The sequence below is a fragment of the Octodon degus genome, unplaced genomic scaffold, assembly GCF_000260255.1.
Source record: "Octodon degus isolate 3935 unplaced genomic scaffold, OctDeg1.0 scaffold00037, whole genome shotgun sequence".
NCBI classification, from domain to species: domain Eukaryota; kingdom Metazoa; phylum Chordata; class Mammalia; order Rodentia; family Octodontidae; genus Octodon; species Octodon degus.
The window spans coordinates 7,539,549-7,553,333 of NW_004524613.1; the positions used below are offsets into that span (position 1 = coordinate 7,539,549).

At 39.0% G+C, this 13,785-nt stretch overlaps 1 protein-coding gene across 1 annotated transcript in view; it reads right to left on the reverse strand.

Annotated features, from left to right (window-relative positions):
* The window catches only part of Samhd1 (SAM and HD domain containing deoxynucleoside triphosphate triphosphohydrolase 1), a 73,107-nt gene that overhangs the window by 15,264 nt on the left and 44,058 nt on the right, over nucleotides 1-13,785 (reverse strand). The window contains exons 6-11 of the mRNA XM_004630995.2: nucleotides 12,768-12,923; nucleotides 10,841-10,941; nucleotides 10,181-10,289; nucleotides 7,947-8,038; nucleotides 6,393-6,508; nucleotides 538-674 (exon numbers count right to left, since the gene is read on the reverse strand). Coding sequence (XP_004631052.1) covers nucleotides 538-674; nucleotides 6,393-6,508; nucleotides 7,947-8,038; nucleotides 10,181-10,289; nucleotides 10,841-10,941; nucleotides 12,768-12,923 — 711 coding nt within the window. The remainder of the gene's footprint in view (nucleotides 1-537; nucleotides 675-6,392; nucleotides 6,509-7,946; nucleotides 8,039-10,180; nucleotides 10,290-10,840; nucleotides 10,942-12,767; nucleotides 12,924-13,785) is intronic.

The following is a 13,785-nucleotide window of genomic DNA, read 5'->3' on the forward strand; positions in this document are numbered from 1 at the left end:
AAATAAATACATAAAATTAAAAAAATTAAAACTAACTGTAGTACATTGTATAGCAAATACAATATACATGTTAATTGACAGTAAGGCTTTCAACTAACAGCAGGCTATTAGTAAAGTTTCCAGGCAGCCAAAAGTTATAGGAAGTATTTCCCTGTGTAGGAGCCAAAACTGTAAACCCCAGCCTACTCGAGTCAAATGTAGTTCAAACAGTTCCTCAGTTTCACTGTAGCTTATGCAGGTCCTTGATTTTCAGGGGATTTTTGCATACTTGTTTTCCTGTGCTAGAATTTCTAGCTAAAATCTGAGGCCCCTTTTTTCTTCCTGAATGAACAAAAGTTAGGAGTTAGATCTGGCTTTTTACCCTGGCTGCTTGTGTTCCCATGAGCAAGTTTTCATCTCACCCAGGGCTCAGTTTCCATCTGCAAAGCAGGTCTACAAATACTGCTCTGCTCTGAACTGTGATGGGTTGACAGTTTCCTACTGGAGAAGAGAGAAGTGGTAAACCTTTCACTAGAGAGAAGATGCCTGGTAACTTACCCTCGCAATCCTTTGCTTTGTAGGCTTGGTCTCACCCAGGTACTTGTACAGGATACGGTGTTCAATGTTTTTTAAAACTTCTCGTGCAGCATCCAGATTGGGATCAGTAGAGTGTAAAATCTCCAGAAAAATGTTATCTGCCAATGTGATGAAATTTTAATTAGTAATAGTCATGCCTGTGCAAAGCTTGTGATGAAATTTTAGTCATATTAAAATGTACTGTTCTACTCTGGAAGTGGTTTCAAGAAGCAGCTCATGTACGTTGGCATATGATAATTTCAGTCATGTGAAAAAATTTTTTAAGAGTGTAGAAAACTTTTTTTTTTTTTTTTGAGACAGGGCCTGGCTATGCAGCTCAGGCTGGCCTTGAGCTCACTTTGTAGTCCAGGCTGGTCTCGAACTCGCAATGGTCCTCCTGCTTCAGCCTCTTCATTGCTGGGACTAGAGGCATGCACTACCTCCCCTGGCTTAGAAAATGGTCTTCGAAAGCGTTCCATTTAACGTCTTGGGCTTACTTTTAGGTCACTCAGTGTGTGTGGAATGATGGATACTTTTTTGTGAAACATTTGAACATAGCCAACATCAAGACCTTCATCACCTAAATACTCCAACATATCTCTCAAATACAAGAACTGTCTCTCATATAAATAAACCAAGACATTTAACACTGATATAAACTGTTACATAAACTGTTGTGGTAGTGCATGCTTATAATCTCAGCACGCAGGTAGCTAAGACAGGAAGATCAAAAGTTTGAGGCCAGCTATACAGTGAAGCACCATCCTCCCCCCTTAATACATAGTCTATCCTCAGATTTGCTTATCTGCCCCAGTAATTTAAATTAATTTTTATTACCAGGTAGATAAACCAAGTAAATGAGTAATATTAGTGGTCACACTTTTTATCATTTTCATCTAAAACAAGAATATTTATTCTTTTTGCTTTTAAGATACTGATATTGTAGAAAAGTTCAGGTAGATGTGCCTCTGTGTGTGTGTGTGTGTGTGTGTGTGTGTGTGTGTGTGTGTGTTTCATTTCAAAAACAGGGATGAAACTCGGGGCCTCAAACTTGAACTACATATCCAGCCCATTTTCTTTATTTAGGACAGGGTCTAGAGAGTATCACTACACAGATGAGACTCAGTGATTCTCCTGTTTTCAGCCTCCCAACCACTGGGATTCTAGGCTTCGTCACCACACCCAGTCTTCACTGTCTCAGTGTGTCCTGGGGGTGGAGCTGGCACAGCTCATTTTCATTTTTCATTTATTTGTGGCACCAGAGATTGAACCCAGCCAGGGGTATCTCCCATTTAGTTACATCCTGAGCCTTCTTTGTTTTTCATTTTGAGATAGGGTCTTACTGAGTTGTCTGGGGTAGCCTTGAACTTTGATCCTCCTGCCTTAGCCTCCTAAACTGCTGGAATTAGAGGCATGAACAGTACTGCCATGCCTGGCTAGTTGTTTTATAATGTATTATATTACCATGGTGGGTTATGTTATATTTGACCAGTTGGTTTAGGTAATACTCCTCAAATTTCTCTACTATAATTTATAAATACATTTTTCTCTCTCATGCTGAGGGTCAAACTTAGGCCCTCCTTCATGTGAGGCAAGCAATCTACCATTTTTTACCATTGAGCTACATTTCCAGCCTGTCCTTTTCTTTATGATTAAGAAGTCATCAGTAGTGGGATACTTTGAGAGACTGTGGCTATTCAAACAAGTTTTCCTTCAGTGGTTTAGGATTCACTGATGATTCTTGTCTGAAACATTTGTTGTATTTTTAATAGGAACCTTGTTATACTGTCCTTTCTTGCTCCACTACCCCCAAAAGAAAGCTGCCTTATGTAATCTACCCCATTCTTTCCCTACTGATTTTGTGGTCATTTCTTTCTTTCTTTTTTTTTTTTTTGGTGGAACCAGAGTTTTGAACTCAGGCCCTTGTGCTTGTCAGGCAAGTGCTTATTCTACCGAGCCATTTCCCCGGCCCCACTTTTGTGGTCATTTCATTCCTCACATTCAATGATCCTTTCTTCAATCTTTCCTCAGTTTTCATTTTTTCTTCACATACTATATACACAGTTTAAAAAACAGAATAATTTAATGTTAACATAATCAAATGACACTCTGTTGTTATTAGGAATGGAACTCAGGGCCTTGTGCATGCTCCAACACTGAACTATAATCTCAGCCCTTTTTTTTTTTTTTTTTTTTTTTTGGGGGGGGGGGTTTGCTGAACCGGGGACTGAACTCAGGCCCTTGTACTTGCCAGGGAAGCACTTATTCCACTGAGCCATCTCCCTGGCCCCTCTCAGCCCTTTTTTAAAGCACTTTTATTTTTATTTTTTTTGGTGGAACCAGGGATTGAACAGGGGGTAAGAACTTGCCAGGCAAACGCTCATTCTACTGAGTTATCTCCCCAGCCCCATCACTTTTATTTTGAGACAAGGTCTAAGATGTCCAGGCCAGTGTTGAACTTACAAGCCTCTAGCCTCAGCCTCCCAAGTAGTTGGGATTGCAGGCATGTAGAAGATTAAAGGACTAAGAACAGTATCACAGGGGCCAGGGAGATGGCTCAGTGGAATAAGTGCTTCCCTGGCAAGCACAAGGGCCTGAGTTCAATCCCCGGTTCTGCCCCCCCACAAAAAAAAAAAAAAAAAAAAAAAAGAACAGTATCATAAAGTTCTTTGGGATCGAAGGAAGGATTACATCACTGGATTGTATAGATTGAGGAAGATTTTATGGTATCATGCCTTGAAATGAACTTCAAGATTAGGTAGGCTTCCATGAATTGAAATTCCGTGATTGAAGAAAGCATTTCATCAATTTAGGCAATAAAAGAAAAGCCTGTATTAGAAAAATCCAGTCTCTAAAAAAAAATTTAGGGGCTGATGGCTCAGTGGTCTAAAGTATCTACTCAGAACAAGCTTGGCAAAGCACAGGGACTGCGGTTCGATCCCCCAGCACCACATGCTAGCCAGCCCGCCCCACCCCCAGGTGGGCTGAACTGGCCACACACACACACACACACACAAACACACACACACAAATAAATGTTAAAAAAATTTTAATCTTATTAATTAATTAATTAATTAGGTACAGGGGCTCACTACACAGCTTGGACTCACAATGATCCATCCTCCTGTCTCAGCTTCCCTGGCACTGGGATTCCAGGCATGGGCTACCATGTCTGCTTTCAGTGGCTGACATATTCGCACCCAGCATAGCATAGGATAGCGGGGATTGAACTCAAGACCTTGGTTTACCAGACAGGCCCTTAGACTGCCAAGCTAGTTTTCCAGCCAAAAAAACCCCCAAAAAACAAAAACCAAAAACCTAGTTTTTATAGCTCAGTGGCCTAAACACCTGCCTTTTCTTTATTATGATTTAGAAAAGTTAAAAACATTCCCAGGTTGCTCAAATCCCAGACTGTTTTAAAATCTTCTTTTCTATTCCTATCAACATAAAGATGGGAGACTAGCTTACTAGGATTCTATTAGAACAGAGATGTAAATTTATGTAAATATTTGTTATACTGTGCTGCTTAGGAAGAAAGGAGCCAAAGCATCTGTTTGTACATGTTTAGTACAGATCCATTTTTCCCAAGTATTCTGGATTCACAGTTAGTTGAATCCACAGTTGCTGAACACGTGGACATAGAAAGCCAAATGTATTTTTAAAGAATATGTACAGTTTTTATAATGCAAGTTTTTCTCTATTATAGTTATTAAACAGTAAGGTCTGGCAAAGTTGGGTGTGCTGGTGTTGCTGTCATCTCAGCACTCGGGAAGCTGAGATACGAGGATTGCCATGAGTTCGAGGTCAGTCTGGGCTACCCAGTAAGTTTAAGGGCAACCTAGATTATCATGTCTCAAGCAAATGACAAAAAATGAGCTTACATTTTATATGTCCCCATTCCCCCATCTCATTTCTCAAATGATTTTTTTAATAGTGCTTGGGATCTAAACCAGAGTCTTAAACATACTAAACAATTACTCTACCACTAAACTATATCCCTCACCCTAGTAATTTATATTTTTTTCCATAATTTTACTGATAAACAAATAGCGATGAGACAGTTTCAAACCAAATTGGTGGGACAGTTTCAATAATTAACACATTGCATACATTCTTCCTAGTGGTTATTTGCTGTACAAGATGTGGACAAGAAGGATTTTTTTTTTTTTTTTGGCCAGGCTCCAAATGCCTTCAGGGCAGGGTTGGCTGGCTTGAGTTGTGGGAATCGAACCACAGCAACCTGAGCCTGACTGCTTTGTTGAAGCAGCCACTTAAAGAACTGAGCTAAGGGGTAGGTCCCCCTAGTAATATATTTTTATCATATTTTACAGAAACTATTTTTTTTTTTTAAATTTATGTGTGTGTGTGTGTGGCCAGCTCAGCCCACCAGGGGGCGGGGGTGGCTGGCATGTGGTGCTGGGGGATTGAACTGTGGTCCCTGTGCTTTGCTAAGTTTGTTCTAAGTAGGTGCTTTAGACCACTGAGCCATCTCACCAGCCCAAAATAAGTTTATTTATTTATTTATTTATTTATTTATTTATTTATTTATTTATTTTGGTGGAACCAGGGATTGAACTCAGGCCTTGCACTTGCTGGGCAAGCACTTATTCTACTGAGCCATCTCCCCGGCCCTACAGAAACTATTGATCTAAAGGGCTGAAAATTTTTAAAACTGGTTCTTCAAAGTAGTCTGGAGAGAGTCTGGCCAGGTTTTGCTCTGGCAATGTGCTCCAAGCAGAACCTACGCAGGACAGAACAGCAGGAGCCTGGGCAGTGCCCTGACAGGAAGCTGTTACAGAGGTGCCTGCCTGTGTCTCACGCAGCTCTCTTTCTGCTGTTTTTGTGGATTTTTAGACCCTTCAGCTTTTCCACTGAATTCTGTGGGCTGTGTGTCTGATCTATCCTATTCTGTTCTATTTATTTTTGGTACCAGGAATCAAACTCAGGACTTTGTGCTAGCTAGGCAGGCACTGTGCCAATGAGCTGTATCCCAAGCTGATTTTTTTTTTTTTTGCAGAACTGGGTATTCAACTCAGACCCTTGCACTTGCCAGGAAAGCGCTTATTCTACTGAGCCATCTCCCCAATCCTGATTGTATTTTTAGATGCACGGATGCAGATACAAACTCCGACTGGCCTATGCTTTTGTTCCTCTTTAGATTGAGTGATCTTTATTCTCAATCTATACTTTCATTTACAGAGCCAGCTACTATACCCTCATCTCTCACTCTAAAGCTGCAGATTGTTTTTGCAGAAATATGAAGAGATAATCCTAGCTTCATATACTTTGCAATAAAAATGTTAAAAATCTGGGTGTGGTGGCACACAGCTATAATGCCAGCACTCTGGAAGGCTGAGGCAAGGCAGATCACAAGTTGAGCCCAGCCTAGGCAAACTTACATAGCTAGACTCTCAAAATAATACAGGCAAAGAAACTAAGGTTCGGGGAGGTTAAATCACATTACTAAGATCATCTTGTTAATATAATATAAAAATAAACTCAAATTTAAAAGTATACAGTATGGGCTGGTGAGATGGTTCAGTGGTCTAAAGCACCTACTTAGAACAAACAAGCTTAGCAAAGCACAGGGACCACGGTTCAATCCCCCAGCACCACAAGCCAGCCAGCCCCGCACCCTGGTGGGCTGAGCTGGCCACACACACACACACACACACACACACACATAAATAAAAATAAAAAAATAAAAGTATACAGTATAATCACTTAAGTTAAAATACATTTGAAAATGTGGAAAATAACTCATCAGCAATCCCATCAGTAGACTGGGATTCACACCATATCTGAGACAGACCATCTACATTACCTTTAGTTCTTACCTGTCAGCTTGGTGAAGGCTTCCATGTCGTCAATTGCTGTAGAAATGCTATATTCTTTCCCTTCAGCCCCTATAATCTTTATGTGGGGGTCTGCTTTGAAGAAAGCATCTGTAATCCTAAAGATCATTTTATGAAAATATGCTTAGAGAAATTCTGAATATTTGTGCTTTATGCCTTAGCTAAGGGGATCTTTCTTAGAAAAATACAACCTTGAGGTAGGATGTTCTAAAGGCAACTGCTACTTTCTCATACTAAGTAAATGAGAGTGATCTATGAGACACATCTACTGTGTTCCATGCACTAAGGGGAGGATTTCAGATGTATTATCTTATTTTAATCTTCCAACAATTGGTAGGTATTATTAGTTCCTATTTTACATATGGATGATCCCCAGCACCACATGCCACAGTAGACCCTTCCTTAAGGCAGCCAGAGCCAGCCAAAAAAAAAAAAAAAAGAATCCTCCTAGTTTACATATGGAGAAATAGTATCAGTTTCCTTCAAGCAAGTTATAAAAAAGCAGTACCAGGCTTGAACAGTTTTCTGACTCTGAATTTTAAAAAACTATTATCAAAATATTAATCATTCTAACTAGCCTGATAAAGGACAGACAGAAAATAGAAATAAAGAGAAATTTCTATCAGAGCATGAATATAAATGTAAACATGAAGGTTTGTAATAATCTATTTTAGAGACATAGACATACAATCAATTTGACTCATACTCGGTTTTGTGTTTTTTTTTTTTTTGTACTGGGATCAAACCCAGGGGCCTGCATGTTCTAGGCAAGTGCTCTCCCCCAGGCTTTTTTAAATTGTATTTTTAGACAGGGTCTCACTAAATTGTTTAGGCTGGCCTTGAACTTTTGATCTTTCTGCCTCAGCCTCCTCAGAGTAGCTGGGATTATAAGTATATTCCACCATATATTCCACTCACAGTGCCTGCTTGGCAAGTGCAAGGTTGTGAGTTTGATTTATGGTACCAAAAAATAAAAACAAAAACAAATAAATACCCCCCCCAACAAACAAACAATCTAGAAGGGAAAACTCATGGAGTTTTTTAGTTATGTACAGATTCTACTGTACTACTTTGTTTTGATTTTGACTGAATCAGGTCAAATTCCTGCTGGATTTACTACCTACTACTCAGTTTGATATATATATTTCAAAGGATAAAACAGACATTACTTTTCATCCTCAAAATTAATTGTTATTAACATGAGAATGTCAATTACTCACGTCCCACCTCCTGTTACTAGTATATGGTACCTAAGTAACAGCCCAAGCAGACATCCTGAGCCATTTGGGCTCTGCCTCTCCATGTCCAGCCTAAGGCAGCTCTTCCTCAAGTCATCTATACTACTCCTGATTCCCTCCTCTTCTGCTAAGTTTACTTTATACTGGGTCTTGTCTTTGTTTAAGGAAACCATTTTAGATTTACTTACTTAAGAACCAACTTGAATTTATCTAGAAATCTTAATTTCAGCCAAGTACGATAATCTAGTAAAGTATGCTGGCAGGTTTTACAGGGAAATGACAGGTAAAATTTTCTTACATAGTATCAATGATGTTACCGACTTTATGTTGATAAGCTCTGCGGTGTAAACTATTGCGTGTGTAGAACATGTCATAGAGATTTCCAACCTCCTGCAGAAAAACATGAATGTACAATAATGTAGGATCAGACTATTAATCTTGCTAGGAGACAAGTACCTAAGATAAAGAAATGATTGATGGCAGATAAAAAGGCTATGTGTAGGAAGCTATTCATTACAACCCTTGAAGTGACTAAAAGAAGGGAGTGGGTAATGGCTGTTTATTGATTTGCAAATTCTCTTTTCTTTTCATCCCTCTCTTCTCTCTCTCCATTCCACTCTTCTTTCTTAAGACTGGACCCAGGGACTTCACACTGATCTATATTCCTAGCCCTTTAAAAAAATTTTTTTTTGAGACAGGGTCTAAGTCACCAAATCATCTAGGCTGGGCCTGAACTTGTGATGCTTCGCCCCTTCCTTGCAGAGTACTAAGGTTATAGGCATACATTGCCATGTTCATTTCAGAATTTTTTTTTTTTTTTTTGTGGAACCGGGGATTGAACTCAGATCCTTGCATTTGCCAGTCAAGCGCTTATCCTACTGAGCCATTTCCCCGGCCCCCATCATTTTTAATAATAAAATCTTGCTGGGCATGGTGGTGCACACCTGTAATTCCAGCATTTGGGAAGCTGAGGCAAGAAGACTGCGGAGTCTGAGGTTAGTCTGGGCCACATGGTGAGTTCAAGACCAGCCAAAACTGCATAGCAAAACCCTGTCTCAAAAAATAATAAATACATAAATAAACAAAATCTTGTAAGTTGCAACTTTGTGACAGGTACTTTTTAAGTTTTAAAAGGGACCTGTTTTAAATTTTCTTTTGTGCTAGGGACTGAAATGAAGGTTTTGTGCATGGCAGGCACATGCTTAACTACTGAGCTATGCTTCCAGCCCACAGGTTCTGTTTTAGGCCTTATTAAATAATCTTTTAATCCTTTCATTAACTCTACAAATAAGTATTATTTTATATCATTTTATTATTGACTACAATACTATACCACTGTACCATTCTTTAATTACAAGATTGTCATCTTAACAAATATCTTGTGGGGTTGAAAGTCTAGCTGTCATTTATTATTAATTCTATCCCTCCTATGCCTCAATTTGCTCACTTGTTCTATGGTGCTATGGTTGAAATATGGTTCATCTCCAGCAAAACTCATGTCAAAAGTAGGTTCCCAAAATAACAGTATTGAGAAGTGCTGGAACTTTTAATTGAACTGGAGGTTCTATCCTCATGAAGTGATTAATGTAATTCTTATTAAAGTAGTTTGTTGTAAGTACAGCCTGGCACCTACCTCCCTTTGCTCTCTGCCAGATGTGCCTGCTTGCCCTTCTGATTTTCCCCCATACACTGAGCAGTAAGTGATCCTTATCAGCAGCCAATCAGATGCTACTGCCATGCTGTTGGGCCTCTACACCTATAAACTAAATGAACCTCTTTTGTAGTGGATTGTTAATTGGTGGTCAAATTGTTATATTCAGCTTAACTGAAACAGTGTTGTGCGGGGTGGGGAGGGTGGGAGGGTCCACCTGAGGATTGTTTTCAACAATACAGAAAGGAGAACTGGAGAGGAAAAGTGGGACTTTAGTTCACCTGGAGGAAGCTGTCGTGCTGGCTTTCCTGATATGGACTGGGCCGTTCTCACCACTGGAGGAGCCTGGGACCTCACTGTTGCTGAGGATGGCTGTGCCACTTTCTAGGGTCCGTCCTTTGAGCACTGCTGCTGGCACAATCCCTTCATCTCACTGGCACACACTTTCTAGCTCCCACCATGATCTTGGGCCTTTTCAGAGCAGATCCTTGAAACAGGTTTGCATGAGGTGCTGTGGGCTCTAGGCCGCCAGTTAGATTTGTGAGCAGCACTGTCATGGACTCTAGGTCTTTAGCTGGGCTCATGCAGGACAATGCCATGGGATACAGATCCTTAGGGTCTTTAGTGTGTGACAGATTTTGTGCATTCTTTTATACTAGACTTTTTGGGTGGCTACTATAAAATAACCCTAGGAATTACATGACCTATATTAAATTGTTTCCCTTGCAAACCCTAACTACAACAAGCCTTAAGATACTTACAAATACACTTTTTTAAAAAAATCAATCATTTACCAATTTTTCCAAATAGCTGAAAGTTATTTCCAGATTTCAAACCAGGAACTATACTCTTCTTGTCATCTCCTTTGACACACAGCTTACCTTTTCTCTAGTGCAAATATGCTTCGTTTTATCCACTTCACAGACACGGGCAAACTTAAGAAAGCGCTTGTAATCAAAATTATTTTGGATTCCAAGATGATGACAGTCCCTATGAGGAATCAAAAAAGATGAAATTTTTCAATAGGAAAAGTGAGCTTTAAATACAAATGCTGCTGGAGTGTGATGGTGCACGTCTGTTATCCCAGCACTCAGGAGGCTCAGGCAGGAAGATCGCTCTGAGTTTGAGACCAGCCTGGGCCACAAAATGAGCTTAAGGTCAGCCTGAACTGCATAGTGAGACCCTGTCTCAAAAAGACTAATAAATAAATAAATAAATAAATAAATAAGGGCCAGCCTAATAGTTCAGTGGACTAAAGTACCTGCTTAGGCAGAGTGCAGTGCTGGGGTTTGATTCCTGGTGTGCAGTGCCAGCCCTAACCCTGAGGGAGGCTGAGACTGTGATTGAGACTGGGTATGGAGGCACACCCCTGTAATTTGGGAGGCTGAAAACAGGAGAATCATTACAAGTCTGATCTATGTAGTGAGACCTTGTAGACTCTGTACTAAATACATACATACACACCTACATAAATACATAAATACAAATATTGAATTTATATAAAGATTTTACACAGTTTTTCTGACATGTTCAGTGCATACCTGGCAAAATAATCCCATTTATCTACATCAATGCCATTTTTTTTATTAGCCACTATCTCATAAAGGAAGCTTTTCTCATGAGGACGTCCTTTATATGGCCACTAGAAGACAAGAAAACCCAGGCAAAATTTTAGGATAGGCAACAAATCCACTTGCAAACAAAATAATTGTGTTCATCTGTAAATTATAAATTGAGAATAAAAGATAAATTAGAAGGGTCTATTCTTTCTTTCAATTGATTCTTATAAAAGCAGAAAAGAAAAAAATGCTAAAATATACTGTATATGCTATTAATACTAAATCTTCAAGCTAGGGAAGACTGACAGTGGTAACAGTGGTAGAGTACACACATACACACACACATAAAACTTTAAGAGTCATTCAAAGAATCCTACTACATAACAACTCCCACAAATGAGAACATTTTTATTTTCTTGACTTAAAATCTTTCCAAAAATATGATTTAATTATGAACTTGTAAGAATGTTTCTGAAACAGTGCTTGAAATTATGCATTAAAATAATAGTGTCTACACATCTAGTAGCTTCACATCTAGTTACATGTCTAGTCTAAATGACATGTGCATGTTTCAACGCATTTTTGGACCTCTACTTTTTGGAAATTAGTTATTTGCTACAAAATCTACCTTTTAATTTTGTTTTCTTGGCTGAGTGTGATAGTGCACACCTGTAATTCCAGAACTTGAGAGGCTAAGGCAGGAGGATAATGGTAAGAGGCTAGCTTGGCCTATAAAGTGAGTTCAAGGCCAGCCTGAATTACATAGAGAAACCCCTACATCAAAAAGACAAAACAAAACAAAACAAAACAAAAAAACCCACAACACTAAAAACCTGTATATTTTAGAAGTACATTTGCATTATTTAAGGGGAAAAACCCTTAAATTCTCAAGAGAAAATTATTTTCCAACTTATTTTATTTATTTATTTATTTATTTATTTATTTTTGTGGAACCGGGGATTGAACTCAGGCCCTTGTGCTTGCCAGGGAAGTGCTTATTCCACTGAGCCATCTCCCCGGCCCCATTTCCAACTTATTTTTTCTTTCTCAGTTTTTTTTTTGTTTTTTTGGTGGAACCGGGGATTGAACTCAGGCCCTTGTGCTTGCCAGGGAAGCACTTATTCTACTGAGCCATCTCCCTGGCCCTCCAACTTATTTTATTTTTTTTATTTTTTTATTTTTGGCGGAACTGGGGATTGAACTCAGATCCTTGCGTTTGCCGGTCAAGCGCTTATCCTACTGAGCCATCTCCCCAAAACAGCCCTCTTTTTTTTTTTTTTGGTAGAACCGGGGATTGAACTCAGGCCCTTGCGCTTGCCAGAGAAATGCTTATTCCACTGAGCCATCTCCCCAGCCCTCGTCCTCCAACTTATTTTAAAGTTAAGGGCTGGGGATACAGGTTGGTGGCACAAGTACTTGCCTGGCAAGCCCAAGGTCCCCAAGTTCAATCCCCAGTACCACACACATACACACACAAAAAAGTTAAAAGTATAAAGATTTTCCTCTGAACTAGTTTAATTCTTTAGGTCTTCATATATCTAAAAATTTCCAATATGTTAACTATAATGGACAAACAAGATAGTTTCACATTTGCAAAAAAAAAAAAAAATTATTTAAGGCTTCTAAAATATTATACATATATTCATTAAAAATGATTCATAAATACTTTAAATTTAAGAGTAACTTTCAAAGAATTCAGTTAAAAGGCACAAAAAAAAACAAAAAACAAAAAACAAAAAAAAAAAACACCAAACCTTTCACTTGTTGGATTAGTGGGCAGAAATATGTAACTTAGATTTTGTCATTGGCCCCTTTAAAACACCAAAATATATTGCTGTAAAATAACTGGAAACAGATTAGAAAAGAGAATCAGTCAGTTCAAATTAAGCTGAATACAGTACAAACTTACCGAAGACTTTCTGACTGGTGATTCAAGTGGTCCTGCAATCTGTTCCTTGATGAAACAAATATCTTCCTCAGGGACGAGACCATACTGCTCCATGACAGCCCTGAGCCCATTCGAATTAACTAAATGCTCAAACATCTGAACTGATCCCTGTTCATGCTGGAAAAAAAAACAGCATAATATGGCCTGTTAGAGATTCTAGCCTATCAGGGACCCAAACCATACAAATTATTATTGTGCAAGGTAACTCTGATATAAGTACTGCACATTAATTACCTAGCTGCTAAATATGGTTTTGCTATTTTTAAAACCTGCTGATTTTGTCAATATTTTATTTGTCCACAAAGCTTCTAGAAGTCATGCTCATTATAACTGCAATATAATAAACACATTAAAAAATCTTTATTTATTTGGTACAGGGTCTTGCTACCCAGCTTGGACTTGTAGAGATCCTCCTGTCTCAGCTTCCCCAGCACTGGGATTACAGGAATGTGCTCTATGTGGAAGGCTCTATGTGGGGCCAGCATGGCATGCGGTACCAGGGATCAAATCTAGGTCCTTGTACTTGCCATGTTGGTGCTTAGACTGTCGAGCTATGTCTCCATCCCCAATAAACACATTTTATGAGATATAATGATTTATGTTACCTAGAAGAATCAGTGTTGGAACACATGAAGCTAAGAGCTGTTAGTGGTTCCATAAGGGCAAATGGAGGTAACTTTAACCTGGTCAGTAAGCTTAAGGCTCTGAAATCAAGAGCTGGCCAGGAAATAAGACTCTGAAATCAAGATCTCTGAGTTGAAAGCTAGGCATAGTGGCATATGCATACCTTACAAGTTATAGGTAGCCTGAATTACATAGCAAGATCCTATTTCAAAAAATCAAAACTAAACATCAAAAGAAAGCAACAACAACAGCAAAAACTGGATTAAAGGCTCAAATCAACAAGTGGCTCGTTTCTTTGCTTACCCACAATGATGGTGAAAATCAGATGATCTGGAGACAATGGTTTTTTTTTTTT